Source organism: Hyperolius riggenbachi, chromosome 5 (genome assembly GCF_040937935.1).
Source record: "Hyperolius riggenbachi isolate aHypRig1 chromosome 5, aHypRig1.pri, whole genome shotgun sequence".
Classification (NCBI taxonomy): Eukaryota; Metazoa; Chordata; class Amphibia; order Anura; family Hyperoliidae; genus Hyperolius; species Hyperolius riggenbachi.
The window spans coordinates 378,583,862-378,601,029 of NC_090650.1; the positions used below are offsets into that span (position 1 = coordinate 378,583,862).

The 17,168-nt window shown below is 45.1% G+C and overlaps 1 protein-coding gene across 2 annotated transcripts in view; it reads right to left on the reverse strand.

Moving 5' to 3' along the window:
* WWP1 (WW domain containing E3 ubiquitin protein ligase 1) overlaps positions 1 to 17,168 on the reverse strand; it is a 259,846-nt gene that overhangs the window by 165,173 nt on the left and 77,505 nt on the right. For both annotated transcript variants that reach the window (XM_068237622.1, XM_068237623.1), the window contains exon 2: positions 5,685 to 5,770. In XM_068237622.1, coding sequence (XP_068093723.1) covers positions 5,685 to 5,751 — 67 coding nt within the window. In that variant the 5' untranslated portion in view covers positions 5,752 to 5,770. The remainder of the gene's footprint in view (positions 1 to 5,684; positions 5,771 to 17,168) is intronic.

The window sequence follows — 17,168 nt, forward strand, 5'->3', positions numbered from 1 at the left end:
TAGAATGCTGAGTAGTGTGTAAACTGCAAATATTAGAGAATGATGCAATGTTATAAAAAAAACACTATGTAACTGAAAATAAAAATATGAGACTATTTCTTTGCTACTAATTTATCATTTTTTTTCCGCTTCAGTGTCTCTTTAAGGGAGAGAATAAGAGGATGATAGGTGGGAACAATGCAGCAAGCCGGCTTCTCTTCCTGTCCGAAAACTTGACTGTAGCCAAAAGTCAAAGTTTTCAAGGAGTGACGAGGGACAACAAGGAGAGGCCACAGAGATATGTGGAACCAGCATGAACGTACCACTGTGCTTACCTTAGGTAGCCTTGTTTGGTTCCGTTGCCCTTTAAGGTGCGTATACACATGCTATTTGTGTTTGTCAGGATCCAGCTCAGTCCTGTCGGTGACATTGCAGGGAATGAACGCTGTACAGACACTGTGCTCTGATATAATCACAGTGGCACATACTGTTGCTTTGGGGAGGAATGTGGGAAAGACGGCAGCACAGCTCATGATGGAGCTACATCCTCCCTGTGTACAACACACCCATGTTCCCATCTCTGTGATGGGATTTCATTTGCTGTACAAGAGGTATAGATTGCCCAGCAAGCTCATGGTGAACCAGAATTCCTAGGAGTGTGTAAGGGGGCTACAAAGGACCAAAAACCTTCTTACTAAAAACCTATAAACACAAATCAGTGCGCGAGACAGTACATGAACAATAGGAAACAGAATCAGAGCAATACACAATAAAAAAAATAAATGAATAAAGGTAAAAAGTCATTCAAAAGCTGCGAGAATGATGCGCAGTCCAAACTCTCAAAGTGCCGGTAACTGAAAAAAACAATTGGTGATTACAATTATCACCAAATACGGGAAGATTTGTGAAGCGCCAATTTGATTGCTACCTTTCTGAAAATGCTATGCAAAGTGGTTTCAGTAAGAGGGCTTTTAGGTCTCTTAGCCCCTCACAGACACCTAGGAGTTCTGGTTCACCATGAGCTTGCTGGGTAGTCTCTGTACCTCTGGGGGTTTTAAGTCCTTCTCCATAGAGCCATATTAATCCATGCCATGCAGTGATGAGGATCAACCAATCCGAAACAGTCTGTATGCATGTTGGATTATTATGGCTCTGTACAAATGAACAATCTGACATCATTGCATTCCAGCGGTTCTGGAGGTGTGTTTGGTTTTTTAGGGACAACAAAGGGGCAACTTGCATAATCAGCAGTGATGCATTGTGGGAGAACACATATGTTCACTCCAACCTTAAATAATCACAAACACCTTCTGCTTTAAAGAGAACCCGAGGTGTGTTTAAAGAATGTTATCTGCATACAGAGGCTGGATCTGCCTATACAGCCCAGCCTCTGTTGCTATCCCAAACCCCCCTAAGGTCCCCCTGCACTCTGCAATCCCTCATAAATCACAGCCATGCTGTATGGCTGTATTTACATCTGTAGTGTCAGTCTCAGCTGCTCCCCCGCCTCCTGCATAGCTCCGGTCCCTGCCCCCGTCCCTTCCCTCCAATCAGCAGGGAGGGAAGGGATGCAGGCGGGGACTGGAGTTCTGCATGAGGCGGGGAGAGCAGCAGACTGACACTATAGAGATAAACACAGCCAGCTCTGACAAGCTGTTTGTCAGCAGCGTGGCTGTGATTTATGGCGGCTTGCAGAGTGCAAGGGGACCTTAGGGGCGTTTCGGATAGCAACAGAGGCTGGGCTGTATAGGCAGATCCAGCCTCTGTATGCAGATAATATTCTTTAAACCCACCTCGGGTTCTCTTTAAGAATGCAAACTTCTGTGCTGTACAGGAGGTAAAACTGTAATGCTAGGTACACACCATACAATTTTCTGGCAGATTTATCTGCCAGATCAATTATTTCCAACATGTCAGATCTGAATTTCGATCGATTTTCCGATCGATTTGCATTCACTTCTATGGAAATTGATCAGAAAATCAATCGAAATTCAGATCAGGCATGTTGGAAATAATCGATCTGGCAGGTAAATGCCAGAAAATTGTATGGTGTGTACCTAGCATAACACACATAAGCATAGGAGCTATTCGATGCAAAGCCTGTCACACAGAGAAATCACGAGTCAGTCTGTGTCCAACTTGCCTAACTTTAATAGTGTCAGAAGCCAACACTTCAGATCCTGCCTAGCAGCAACTGAGCCTTACAAACTGGTGACGAGGAAACCTAAAGGATGGAGTGACTTATTTGGTGTGGCTGCACAGTGTACGGGTTAAAGACTCCGCCTCTGACACAGGAGACCTAGGTTTGAATAGGGAAAGACGTGCAATCTTGCGCTGCTAAGACGGTACCCAAGGGTTACTACTGGCGGTCACACTTTAGCTGCTCCTTATTAGCCCGGCTGTTAGGAAGGCTTGATTAAAAAAGACAGAAGTGGAGAAAAAGAGCGCTCCATAGTGTAACACCGATTTATTAAAACAAATTGCGCAAATTAAAATTCACTTACTAGATGTAAGATGAATGCAGACATATAGTTAGGCTTGCAGCCTAAGATCCTTCCTAGGTGGGTGTTCCCTCAAACTGCCGTGGCCATCGGGGTTGAGTGGATCCGGTGGTAACTGACCCTGCAATCCCCACCAAGGAGTAAACGTGTGCTGGTGGCGTTATTACGCGTTTCGGCGTTCCACGCCTTCATCAGATTATAGGTTATCTGATGAAGGCGTGGAACGCCGAAACGCGTGTTATTTGTCTTGTCTTACTTTAGGTGGGAAATAAATATTGGACTTTTGAGGCTCATGCACACATACAAGGACTGTCGCCTGGTAGGGATGGGGATCGATTGCTTGGGCAAAAGCTCTGGTCTGAGGTTGTACAGACACGCTGCTAGCATGCAGGCTAGCAATTTGCTTGTTACTATGGAGAGGAGCAACATACAAATGAGCGGATTCCTGCAGGTGGGGTGAGTGAGGAGAACAATACAACCATGGGGCTTCTCGGGTGTCGGGGGTGTCGAGTGTAATCTAGTGTGGGTACACAGCTTAAAGTGCACCTGAACTCTTGCCCAGGACAGAAAGAAAACAGAGAAATGCACCCTGTATGTATTTAGAAAGTTTAGCCTTTCCAATTCTTCCTCATATGTGACTAATCGCCTCCGTAATTCAATCTTTCAGCTGTGTCAGCTCAGGAATCCCCTCTGCCACAGAGGGCAGCTAATTTGTAAACACAGATATGTCTGCTTCCATGGAACTGGACACACTGCAGATTTATTTTAGGATTTGTATCCGTAACAAGGAAATGTTTTTCTTTAAAGGTCATTATGCTGCTGCATATCTTTTAGAGCAGAGAGGAAGTTCTGAGTTCAGGTCCGCTTTAAGAAATAGGCTGAATTTGCCTTTGTAGATGTGACATACAGTGAGGAGTGGCAATGTATCCAGCCGCGTCTAATCACCACTTTATAAATCAGTGCCTATTGCTTTTTGTAGCAGAGCAGAAACATCCCTCTGCCTGACCAGCATTAGCTCTACATAAGAGTCCCAAGTTCTACACAATCAGGTTTATTCACAAAAGACATTCAGGTCGATTGTTATCAAGTTAAAAACAAACGTGTCCCTTCCCCTCTAGTTCCCGAATGTCTGATTAGCACTGGCTTTACATTTAGCAGCGCTCACGTGGCCAACTGAATGTGACCTCCGCTGGCAAACACTCTGTACTGGACAGGCCTGTATCCAACACCGACACCACTCCTCTAACAGGATGGGGGAAGACTGACTGAGGTGCTCAGCTAATCCCTGACATTCCTAACCAGGACACTCCTACTCAGCATGAACACTGCTTGTCACTGTGCAAAAGAAGCCTTTATATGGAGACTACCACTTTGTTTAATGTAATTTACTATGAAAAGGAAATTCCACTTTTTGGTATAAAATTGCCATAAACCTAGACCAGTGCTGCGCGAGTCTTTTTGTCATTTAAATGCTGTCAAAAGGAATTTTTTCTTGTCAGTTTGCAGCCAGATAAAGATTTCCCAAACTGACAGTAAGCCTTAAAGCGGATCCGAGATGAAAAACTAACTATAACAAGTAACTTGTCTATATATGTTATCTAGATAGTTTACACAGCAAATCTATCTGCAATGTAACCGCTTCAACAGTTTATGATTATTTATTCCTGTGATACAATGAGAGCGGCCATGTTCTGTTTGTCACATTGTCACAGGCTGAGAGCTGGAGATGCTATCAGCTTGCCTCTGTGTAAATTCAGTGCCCTCTCCTTCTCCCCTCTGCCTCTGAAATCAATGGCTAGTAACCACCTCCTGCCCAGACTGAGCTCCTATAAGCTCTTGCTACTGTCTGAAAATGCCAAGGCACTGTGAAAAGTGGTGGTTGAGGCTTGTTTAGTTTATAGGGAATTAGAGTATTAAAATTAAACAAAAAAAGTATTTGGCTTGAGGAATGCCCTATAAACTATATGAAAGGAACACAATTATGCAATGAGAAAAAGTTTATCCCGGATCCACTTTCTTTGCAACCTTGGCAACCTCTGTCTGGAGAACTGTTGCTATCAGACTGTCCAGAGACTCCAACTTTGCTGCAAGAATAATAAGCTGCATAAGGCGGAAAGCCATTGTTAATAGTGTTCAAGACAGACACTCCAAGCTGTTTATTCTTACCTTAACTACTTATGGCATCCTGTGCAGTATATCTATGCCCTGGGAAACTTCATCTGAAGTCCCAGGAATGTAGATACTCGTCTATCGCTGCTGCGCGCTCCCACACGTTTTTTCCGCCGATCGTTAGAGGGGAGATCAATGAATGGGAACGCAGCTCCCATTCTTTAACCACCTTAGCGGTAATCCCGAGTCAAGCTCGGGATGGAAATCCACAGCTCAGAGAGGTAATCCCGTGCCTGAGTGAGTTATATGCAGGTGCTGCTGCAGATCTCTCAGTCGTATGTTTTTTTTTTTCTTGTTTTTAGGGTCTAAAAGCTTGTGAAAAAAACTGCACAGCTTTTAGACCCTAAATGTGGAAATAATCATTACGCCAGGAAGGTTAATCTAAGTCCCCGTTTCAATGATCGCCAGCATCAACGAGATGCCTGAGGTAATTTTAATACTGAAAGTAATACATACACGCATTACTTCCTGTTGTACACTCAGGAAGATAATGAGCGAGGACATCTTGTGGCCAAGTAGTAAAATTACACCTACATATGGTGTCATTGTTTCTTCTTTGTTTATGTTTTTTTGCAGAGAAAAGTGTCAAGAGTCAGATAGCCTGCTCTGTGAAATCATTTAAAATGCTGAGTAGTGTGGAAACTGCAAATATTAGAGAATGATGCAATGTTATAAAAAGCTATATATATGAAAATAAAAATGACACTATTTTCTTTGCTACTAATGTTCTAATAATCATTCGTATTACACAACCAATTCATTATGAGGTTTTTTTGCTTCAGTGTCACTTTAACCTGTTATTCTACTGTCACAGCATCTCGTCCAGTGACAATTCTTTGTACCCCTCCCTGAATATCTGCTATGGACTCCCAGCAGCTAAGCAAACTTCGTTCACTGTGAGTGCAATATATACATACAGATTATTGGATAATACTGGTAAAGGTTTAATCTGCTCGGTGACCAATGTGTGGGACTGCATGTAAACAGAGTGAGAACAACAAGACTTCCACGGTCACAGCAAATAAAGTCACTTACCTGTCACGTGCAGCTGTAAACCTTCATGACTGTTTCTATTAGCCTGCCGCGGTGAGGCTGTGGCCATGTCAGGTTACAGGTCAGGCCTGGAGGGAGAGAAGAAAGGCATCATGTGAGTTCGGGCACACCAAGAACGCTCCTCCGCTGTGCGCTGCCACTGCAAACTCACTCATGGGTGACTCTCACAAATCTCAAAGTACACAGCTCATTTCAAAGTACAGGGGTATGTCCAAACACTTAAAGGCACAATACAAGTTTATTATTTTATGTACATTACGCATTTCCCGGCAATAAGGGAAGAACTACAGTATATAAGCATTGTATTTATTAGCACACCATGCTGAAATGTTAATGAATTCCATGGATGTCTATGAATTGTTAACTAAAATGTTGTAAAGCAAACAGCTGGTATTAGTAGTGACGGGTACTTTCCACCTCCAACATGAGCCAGCGAAGTAAAGTGGACCTGAAGTCTTGCACAGGACAGAAGAAAGCAGAGAAATGCACCCTGTATCTATTTAGAGAGTTTAGCATGTCTAATTCCCCCTCATCTGTGACTAATCACAACTGTAATTTGATCTCAGCGGTGTCAGCTCAGGAATCTGTTGCCTCTGCAGAGCATCTAATTTGTACACACAGGATGTTAACCCCATGTCTGCTTCCATGAAAGTCGAAAGTAGACACTGCACATTTATTGCAGGATTTGTATAAGTTGTATTAACCTCCTTAGCGGTATGGACGAGCTCAGCTCGTCCATTACCGCCGGAGGGTGCCGCTCAGGCCCTGCTGGGCCGATTTTATTCAAATAAAAAGGAGCACACGCAGCCGGCACTTTGCCAGCCGCGTGTGCTACCTGATCGCCGCCGCTCTGCGGCGATCCGCCGCGAGCAGCTGCGAAAGAGGGTCCCCCCAGCCGCCCGAGCCCTGCGCAGCCGGACCAATCAGTTCCGGCCAGCGCTAAGGGCTGGATCGGAGGCGGCTGACGTCAGGACGTCGGCTGACGTCCATGACGCCATGGCGACGAGGAAAGCAAAACAAGGAGGGCCGCTCATCGCGGCCCTTCTTGTTACTTCTGATCGCCGGAGGCGATCAGAAGTATTCGTCAGGAGCGCCCTCTAGTCGGCTTTAGATTTTTTTTTTTATTAAATTAAATTAAAAAAATTAAATTAAAAAAAAATCCTCCCGCAGCCGCCCTGGCGATCTTAATACAACGCCAGGGTGGTTAAAGGGCAACTGAAGTGAGAAGGATATGGAGGCTGCCATATTTCTTTTAAAGAGACTCTGTAACAACAAAAACCTCCCCTGGGGGGTACTCACCTCGGGTGGGGGAAGCCTCCGGATCCTAATGAGGCTTCCCACGCCGTCCTCTGTCCCACGGGGGTCTCGCTGCAGCCCTCCGAACAGCCGGCGACAGAGCCGACTGCAGCTTCAATATTTACCTTTGCTGGCTCCAGCGGGGGCGCTGTGGCGACTTTCGGCACGGAAATAGACGGAAATACCCGATCTCCGTCGGGTCCGCTCTACTGCGCAGGCGCCGGAAACTTGCGCCTGCGCAGTAGAGCAGACCCGACGGCGATCGGGTATTTCCGCCTACTTCGGAGCCGACAGCCGTCAGAGCGCCTGCGCAGGAGCCAGGAAGGTAAATATTACGTCACCGCTGCATGGAGGGCTGCAGCGAGACCTCTGACGGATGGAGGACGGCGTGGGAAGCCTCATTAGGATCCGGAGGCTTCCCCCACCCGAGGTGAGTACCCCCCAGGGGACGTTTTGTCGTTACAGTTCCTCTTTAAAGCAATGCTAGTTGCCTGGCTATCTTGCTGATGCTAAGTCTCTAATATTTTCGCCATAGACCCTGAATAAGCTTGTAACAGATCAGGTGTTTGACATTGTCATATATGACAAGATTAGCTGCATGCTTGTTTCTGGTGTGGCTCAGACACTATTGCAGCCAAATAGATACTGCCCAGAATTTGACTGAAAGATCAGTCACGCAGCCATGTTGTGGCACCTATCCTAATTCAATAAAATTATAAAATTGGAATGTTGACTGGTTCTCAATATCGTGTATGAGCACCCTTAAAGGACTACTGTAGGGGGGTAGAGTTGAACTTACTCCCCCGCAGACACCCTGTGCCCGGACAGTCACTCACCGATGTACCAGCCCCGCCTTCGGTTCACTTCTGGAATTTCCGACTTTAACCACTTAATGACAACTGGACGTTTATAAATGTCCAGTTTATTTGTGGAGAGTGCACCACCAGTTTGTTACTAAATGAGCCACATGTGGTATCATTTAAACCAAGACGAGTTGTAGAATACATTTTGGTGGGTTTTAAAGGGAAGGTTCAGGGACTAACTAAAAAAAATAAAAATCCATTTCCACTTACCTGGGGCTTCCTCCAGCCCGTGGCAGGCAGGAGGTGTCCTTGGCGCCGCTCCGCAGGCTCCCGGTGGTCTCCGGTGGCCTGCGCAGTACTACCCGGAGGACGTCCGATGACGTAATCGCACCGGCGTGAAACGCACCATGGAGCGCAGAAGAAGCCCGACCTGGCCGCCGGCCTGGCCAGGTCGGGTCGGCCACCGGAGACCACCGGGAGCCTGCGGAGCGGCGCCAAGGGCACCTCCTGCAGCCCTCCGAACAGCCGGCGACAGAGCCGACTGTAGCTTCAATATTTACGACTTTTATTGGCGACTTTCGGCACGGAAATAGACGGAAATACCCGATCTCCGTCGGGTCCGCTCTACTGCACAGGCGCCGGAAACTTGCGCCTGCGCAGTAGAGCAGACCCGACGGCGATCGGGTATTTCCGCCTACTTCGGAGCCGACAGCCGTCAGTAGTTCTGAGCCTGCGCAGTACTGCCCGGAGGACGTCCGATGACGTCATCGCGCCGTCGTGAAACGCACCATGGAGCGCAGAAGAAGCCCGACCTGGCCGCCGGCCTGGCCAGGTCGGGTCGGCCACCGGGAGCCTGCGGAGCGGCGCCGAGGGCACCTCCTGCCTGCCACGGGCTGGAGGAAGCCCCAGGTAAGTGGAAATGGATTTTTATTTTTTTTAGTTAGTCCCTGAACCTTCCCTTTAAAGCTTGGACACACATCACATAAAAAAATAGGTACGGACAAACTCAATCCAACAAAGTTATTTTCAAAATTATGATCAAATTTGGGAAAGTTTTAATAAAACTACAAGAGACATATGTAGTAACATTTTAACTGTGCTAAGTAGTAGAATAGAGTTTAGAAAGGTTTAGGGTTGAGGCCCATGTCTTGTGTACTCTTTTTAGTCACAAACTGAATGAAAAAGGCAATAATATTTTTGCATATTCTGTACCAAAATAAAAGACTTGTAAAATGAAAACAAAGTGACAGAATATGAAAGAAACATATATTGTTACCTTAGGAACTTAGCTTTTTCAATATGTATGCCATGAGGGTATATTTCTATCATTTTGCAAATAAGGCAAATAAGGTCTTATAATCATATAAATAGTGTACAATGAGAAAGCAAAATACCAAAAAAATTCCAAATACAATATTTTCACCATACATTGTGCTAGGAACATAATCCAAATGTTGTTATAAACAGGATGAATAAAAAAATAAAATGTGTGGGTTTAACTTATAGTTAGCACTGTTTATTGTAAAGCTATAATGTATGTAAATTGAGAAATAGTGTGTTTTTTCCCTTCAAAATGCATTGAAAATAAGGTAACTACAAAACAAAATTATCACACACTAAAAGCCTAATATATACAGTGGGTTGCAAAAGTATTCTGCCCCCTTGAAGTTTTCCACATTTTGTCATATTACTGCCACAAACATGAATCAATTTTATTGGAATTCCACCTGAAAGACCAACACAAAGTGGTGCACACATGAGAAGTGGAACAAAAATCATACATGCTTCCAAACATTTTTTACAAATAAATAACTGCAAAGTGGTGTGTGCATAATTATTCAGCCCACTTTGATCTGAGTGCAGTCAATTGCCTATAGACATTGCCTGATGAGTGCTAATGACTAAATAAAGTGCACCTGTGTGTAATCTAATGTCAGTACAAATACAGCTGCTCTGTGAGGGCCTCAGAGGTTGTCTAAGAGAATACTGGGCGCAAAAACACAGTAAAGTCCAAAGAAGACACAAGACAGGTCCAAGACAGGTCAGGGATCAAGTTATTGAGAAATTTAAAGCAGGCTTAGGCTACAAAAAGATTTCCAAAGCCTTGAACATCCCAAGGAGCACTGTTCTAGCGATCATTCAGAAATGGAAGGAGTATGGTACAACTGTAAACCTACCAAGACAAGGCCATCCACCTAAACTCACAGGCCGAACAAGGAGAGCGCTGATCAGAAATGCAGTCAAGAGGCCCATGGTGACTCTGGACGAGCTGCAGAGATCTACAGCTCAGGTGGGAGACTCTGTCCATAGGACAACTATTAGTCATGCAATGTACAAAGTTTTATGGAAGAGTGGCAAGAAGAAAGGCATTGTTAACAGAAAGCATAAGAAGTCCCGTTTGCAGTTTGCCACAAGCCATGTGGGGGACACAGCAACCATGTGGAAGAAGGTACTCTGGTCAGATGAGACCAAAATGGAACTTTTTGGCCAAAATGCAAAACGCTATGTGTGGCAGAAAACTAACACTGCACATCACTCTGAACACACCATCCCCACTGTCAAATATGGTAGTAGCAGCATCATGCTCAGGGGGTGCATCTCTTCAGCAGGGACAGGAAAGCTGGTCAGAGTTGATGGGAAGATGGATGGAGCCAAATACAGGGCAAACTTGGAAGATAACCTCTTGGAGACTGGGGCGGAGGTTCACCTTCCAGCAGGACAATGACCATAACAATAAAGCCAGGGCAACAATGGAATGGTTTAAAACAAAACATATATATGTGTTAGAATGGCCCAGTCAAAGTCCAGATCTAAATCCAATCGGAAATCTGTGGCAAGATCTGAAAACTGCTGTTCACAAACACTGTCCATCTAATCTGACTGAGCTGGAGCTGTTTTGCAAAGAAGAATGGGCAAGGATTTCAGTCTCTAGATGTGCAAAGCTGGTAGAGACATACCCTAAAACAGTGGTTCCCAACCTTTTCCGGCCCGGGGAACACTTTCTGACCATATTTTTCTCCGGGGAACGGCGGGGGGCGCGCGGGTGTTTGCGCGACCTAGTAGACAGTGCCGTGTGTAGCAGGCTATGGGGGGGGCTGGGGTGCGGCTGCATAGCTAGCATAGTTGCCCCAGTATAGGGATTTTAGTTGCCCCAGTATGGTTAGTATAGTTACCCCAGTATAGCTAGTATAGTCCCAGTATAGATAGGTAGTGCCCCAGTATAGGTAGGTAGTGCCCGGTATAGCTACTATAGTGCCCAGATAGCTAGTATGGTGCCCAGTATAGCTAGTATAGTGCCCAGCATAGCTAGTATAGTGCCCAGCATAGCTAGCATAGTGCCCAGTATAGGTAGGTAGTGCCCCAGTATAGCTAGTATAGTTGCCCCCAGTGTAGCTAGTTTAGTTGCCCCCAGTATAGCTAGTTTAATTGCCCCCAGTATAGCTAGTTTAATTGCCCCCAGTATAGCTAGTTTAGTTGCCCCCAGTGTAGCTAGTTTAGTTGCCCCCAGTGTAGCTAGTTTAGTTGCCCCCAGTATAGCTAGTTTAATTGCCCCCAGTATAGCTAGTTTAATTGCCCCCAGTATAGCTAGTTTAGTTGCCCCCAGTATAACTAGTTTAGTTGCCCCCAGTATAGCTAGTACAGTTGCCCCCAGTATAGATGCCCAGGAGGGGGGAAGCAGCGCTAGAAGGAGGGGCAGTGGAGGCAGCGGTGGGGAGGGGGGGAAATATCCCCCCCTCCCTCACCTGGGACCCCTCCTTCTGCCTCTCTCCCCCTCCATTTATCGGTGGCAAGTGCGGGGCGGCTCGGCGGCGGGGAGACATGCGCAGACTTACCACTTCTGCGTTCCAAGCGCCGGCAGCATCATGTCGTCAGATCTCCGCCTTCAATGCCGCCCACTGTGCTTCCTGATTAGCGGAAGCACAGTGGGCGGCATTGAAGGCGGAGATCTGACGACATGACGCTGCCGGCGCTTGGAACGCGGAAGTGGTGAGTAATTCTCCGCGTGCCTCCCAGCCGCCGACCCCGCACTTGCCACCCATAAATGGAGGGGGAGAGAGGCAGAAGGAGGGGTCCCAGGTGAGGGAGGGGGGGATATTTCCCCCCTCCCCACCTCTGCCTCCACTGCCCCTCCTTCTAGCGCTGCTTTCCCCCTCCTGCGTTCTACATACAGTAGGAACGCACGGCACACCAGGCAACATGCCGCGGCACAGGCACAGCGGTTGGGAAACGCTGCCCTAAAAGACTGGCAGCTGTAATTGCAGCAAAAGGTGGTTCTACAAAGTATTGACTCAGGGGGCCGAATAATTACGCACACCTCACTTTGCAGTTATTTTTTTGTAAAAAATGTTTGGAATGATGTATGATTTTCGATCCACTTCTCACATGTACACCACTTTGTATTGGTCTTTCACGTGGAATTCCAATAAAATTGATGCATGTTTGTGGCAGTAATGTGACAAAATGTGGAAAACTTCAAGGGGGCCGAATACTTTTGCAACCCACTGTAGATCATTTAGGTGTGATTAGTAGTAATACAGTTATTGGCAAATGAATGGGAGCAGTGCTGATATGTGAAAATGCATTTGGTCCTGAAGTGGTTAAAGTTGGAAAACCACTGCGCCTGCGCAGCAGAGTCCTCGCTCCCGCTGACGTCACCGTGAGCGTACCGCGCAGGCGCAGACTGTACTGGGCCTGCAAAATAGACTCCTGGTGACATCAGTGGGAGAAAGGGTGCGGCCACGCAGGCGCAGTGGTTTTCCGACTTTAAAGTCGGAAATTCCAGAAGTGAACTGGAGGCGGGGACAGGAGCATCGTTGATTGGTTGTGTGGGTGCAGAATGTCTGCGGGGGAGAATTAGAGGCCCCAGGTAAGTTCAACTCTTTAACCCCCGATGTCCTGCTTCCAACTAACAACCACTGTGAGAAGAGAGGTGATCTATTCCAGGCAGGCAGACATGTAGAATAAGAGTTGTAGCAAGCAGATATGATATAACAGGCTGCAGCAGTTCGGCCCCGTCCACATCTAAAATTTGCGGGAGTGATTTTCCCGTGGAAAACAAAATCACTGGACACGTGGCGGTTTTGGCGCGATCGCGATTAGCGGTGCTATGCATGCTAATCGCGATCGCTAAAGGCTAATCGTGAATTACTGGCAAACAGCTTCATGTAACAAGTTTGCGGTTATCGCTAACCGCAAACGCGGCAGTGAGAGCACTGCCATGTTTTACATGCTGCAGCGGTTTTTAAAAAACCGCTAGCGGTTTGCCTTGAGCGGGAATAGCACGATTCCCGCTCAAGTGTGAATGGGCCCGGTCTCCTGTCTCCCCCATCTCCTACACACTGTGAAAAGGGATGTAATTTGATCCAGGTAGGCAGAGAGCAGGGGAGGGCAGCAGCAAACCGAAGGTATACTTGGAAGGCATCAGCATGAGGATAAACATGGAGGTACGTACGTACACACACACACACACGCACACGCACACGCACACACGCACACTTGATGGTTACAAGCATGTATTAAAGAAAGCAAGCTAAGCTCTTAGCTTGAATTAGGAATTTCTGCGAAAACCTTATCTTTGCAATCTGCATGCGTGCATTGTTTTTATTCTAAAGCATGTCATACGCGAATCAGTCCATTTACAAAGCATGCTAGCTATTCCACAAATGAATCTCAGCACTGTCTGCATACCCAGAAGCATTCAGCACGTAGCACAAAAAGCCAGATGGATGCTTCTTAGTTTATTCTGCTAGTTAGTATAGGGGAGTCCTGTCTGGTGAGTCCATCTGCAGAGCATAAAGTCAGATTTCTGCTTTTTCAGATCCATGTCAGAGCAGCAGCTGTTGTATAACTCTACTGGTGCTCTTAATGAAAGTACTAGCCGACTACATTTAATAAGTGTGGAATGTTTCAAAGCTAAACTCAGAACTTCCTCTCTGCTCTAAAAGATACACAACAGCATAATGACCTTTACCCACTTCAGGACGAGAGCAATTTTCACATATCAGCGCTGACCCCATTCAATCACCAATAACTTTATTGCTACTTATCACACCTAAATGATCTATATATTGTTTTTTTCAGGTCAAATTAGGCTTTTAGCGGGTAATAATTTTGTTTAGTAATCACCTTATTTTCTATCCATTTTAAAAAAATAGAAAAAACATACTATTTCTCCATTTACATACCAGTATAGCTTTACAAAAAACAGAGCTAACTATAAGTTAAACCCACACATTTTATTTGCTTATCCATCCTGGTTATAATAACATTTAGATTATGTTCCTAGTACAATATATGGTGACAATATTGTATTTGGAAATAAAGGTGTCTATTTTCTGTTTTTTGTTTTCCCATTGTACACTATCAATTACAAGACATTATTTGCAAAAATAATAGTAATATACCCTCATGGCATACATATTTAAAAAGCCTAATGTTCCTAAGGTAAAAATATGTTTTTTTCTTTTATATTCTGTAACTGTTTTAATTTTTATTTTGGTACAGAATATGCAAAAATTTAATTGCTTTTGATTCAGTTTGGGACTAAAAAAAATATATAAGACATGGGCCTCAACCTTAAAACTCTTAAACTTTATTCTACTACTTATCACGGATAAAATGTTACCACATATGTCTCTTGTAGTTTTCCTACAACTTTCCCAAGTGTGTTTAAAATTTTGAAATTGACTTTTTCTGTTTTGATTGCGCTTGTCCCTACCGATTTTTTATGTGACGTGGATCTAAGCTTTAAGAAGCTCCAAAATGTATTCTACAACTTGTCATGGTTAAAATGATACCACATGTGCCACATTTATTAACAAACTGGTAGAGCACTCTCCACAAATACAGTGGACATATATATACACGTCGTGTTGTCATGAAGTGGTTAAAGGAAACCATTTCTTTGTTACAGCTGATACAAACCCTGCAATAAATCTGCAGTGTGTCTACTTCCTGCTTTCATGGAAGCAGACATAGCATTAACATCCTGTGTTTACAAATTAGCTTTTCTGCCGAGGCAGCAAGCTGATGCAGCAGAGAGATCAAATGACAGAGTTAGTAGACAGGCAAAACTCTCTAAATACATAAATACATACAGGGTGCATTTCTCCAGGTTTCCCTTCTGTCCTGCGCAAGAGGTCAGGTCCAAATTAACACCCCTGACGGTCTGTTTCTTTCCGGATTTTAGAGTCTAAAAGCAGTGTATTCTTTTTGTAGGCTTTTAGACTCCAAAAACAGGGGGTGGGGGGATGACACAGCAGAGAGATCTGCAGCAGCCCCTGCACAGACTCACCTCCCTGGGATCCAGCGCTGTAGTTCTCCCTCCGTCCTCCGTGTGGCGCTGTAACCCTGTAGTAAGATCGCCGTCTGGCCTCATGACGACAAAGGACAATCTCACCCAAGGGTTGCAGAGACTCAGCGGACATGAAAGAGACAGGCTGCTGGCGTCTGGATCCCCCAGGGGTGAGTGAAAATGCCCGCTGCACGCTATACTCTGCACAGTGTTGCCGGCGGCTACCACAAGTCACGCTCGGGGTTACCGCTCCTGGCTTGGTTTTTTCACCGCCAGCCTGACTTGTGATAACAGCCAAGGAGGTTAACAACTTCTTGCATTAAAGGACCACTACAGTGAAAAAATTAAGCAGAAAAAAATCTGACAGAATCAACAGGTTTTAGACTACTTCATCTCCTCATGGGGGATTCTCGGGGTTTTCTTTGTTTTCCAAAGCAAGGCAATAGTGTGCAAGCGAGTATTGAGGCTGGCTGGTATCTTACCATTTTGGCAGTTAAAACTTAGCAACTGCTATTCAGGTAATGCTTTTGAAAACAAAGAAAACCCTGGGATTTCCCCATGAGGAGATGGCCTAGTCCAAAACCTGTTGGTTCTGTCAGATTTTAACTGCTTACTTTTTGCTGTAGTGATCCTTTAAATATTTCCCATTTTCCTTGTTTACATGTTTACCAGTTATCTTTGTGCCGCACGCAATACGGAAACATATATAAGGAGATATTCACATTGGCCCTCACATACACCCAGGAGAGGTGACAGAACAGACAGCGTTGTCTTTGGAGTGATGTCACCATGCCAATGTACCTGCAATGGGGAATAGACAGCAGAATCTGCAGGGATGATTCTGCCAGTATAGAGACCTCAGAACAGGTGATAATACCAGAGGGAGCTATTGCCATCCAAAGCTATGTGCAGATAATAGGCTCATTACCATCCATTGTCACAGACCTGGGCAATAGAAAAAGAACTGAGAAAAATACAGAGATCATCGTCTCTGATGTGATAAAATAGTACCAGGGCTGTGGAGTCGGTACAAAAATCATCCAACTCTGACTTTTCAGTTTATTAAACCTCCGACTCAAACTCCAGGTACCCAAAATTGCTCCGACTCCGCCTACTTAGTCTAATTTTACAAAGGCAATGGATTTGGTTAAAAAAAATCATCCGACTCCAACTCCTCAGTTTATTGACACCACCAACTCCAGGTACCCAAAATTGTTCCGACTCCACAGCCCTGAATAGTACGAAACAATTTGCTTCTGAACTTGTTACCAACGCTGCCTTTTAAATGTCACAGTAAATACAGTCCAATATGCTATAATGACATAGAGACCTGCAATCCTAATGCTGAGAACCCTCGATGCAATTTCCCATCCAATCAATGGGTAATCTGACGGGAAGTTGTATTGTGTGTACCTGTCCAAACTGCTCCTGATCGATTAAGGGATCAATTTCCCAATGATTACTTCGCAAAATCAATCCCTACAATCAGTAACCGCATAACAAAGAGTAGAATTGTGCAGCAAACATTTGTGTTTAAAATGTTTCATTGATTGTTATTTTGTAGTGGAACAGTACAAAAAGGGAAAATAATATACGTTACAATTGTCATATTTAAGTATCACCAAATGCATCAAGTACAAATAGAGAATAACCATACGACATGTTTAAAGCTAATGGGAACCAAATAAACCAAACAAAAAAAACACACTTACCTATGGAGAAGGAAGGCTCTGGGTCCTATAGAGTAGAGCTCCCCAACCCTGTCCTCAAGGCCCACCAACAGTACATGTTTTGCAGAAAACCACAAATATTCACAGGTGGGTTATTAGTGTTGGAGCAGGGCTGATTATCTACCCCTGTGGATTTCCACAAAACATGCACTGTTGGTGGGCCTTGAGGACAGGTCTGAGGAACACTGCTTATAGAGTCTTCCTGCTCCTCTCCTGGTCCCCTCATTCTAGCAAATTCACACCCGGTAACAGTATTTGACTGATTGGTCAAATACTGCTCTCTGCCCCCTTCTTCAGGAGCCCGAGTGCTTCCGAAGATGGGCTACTCCGTACCGCGCATGCA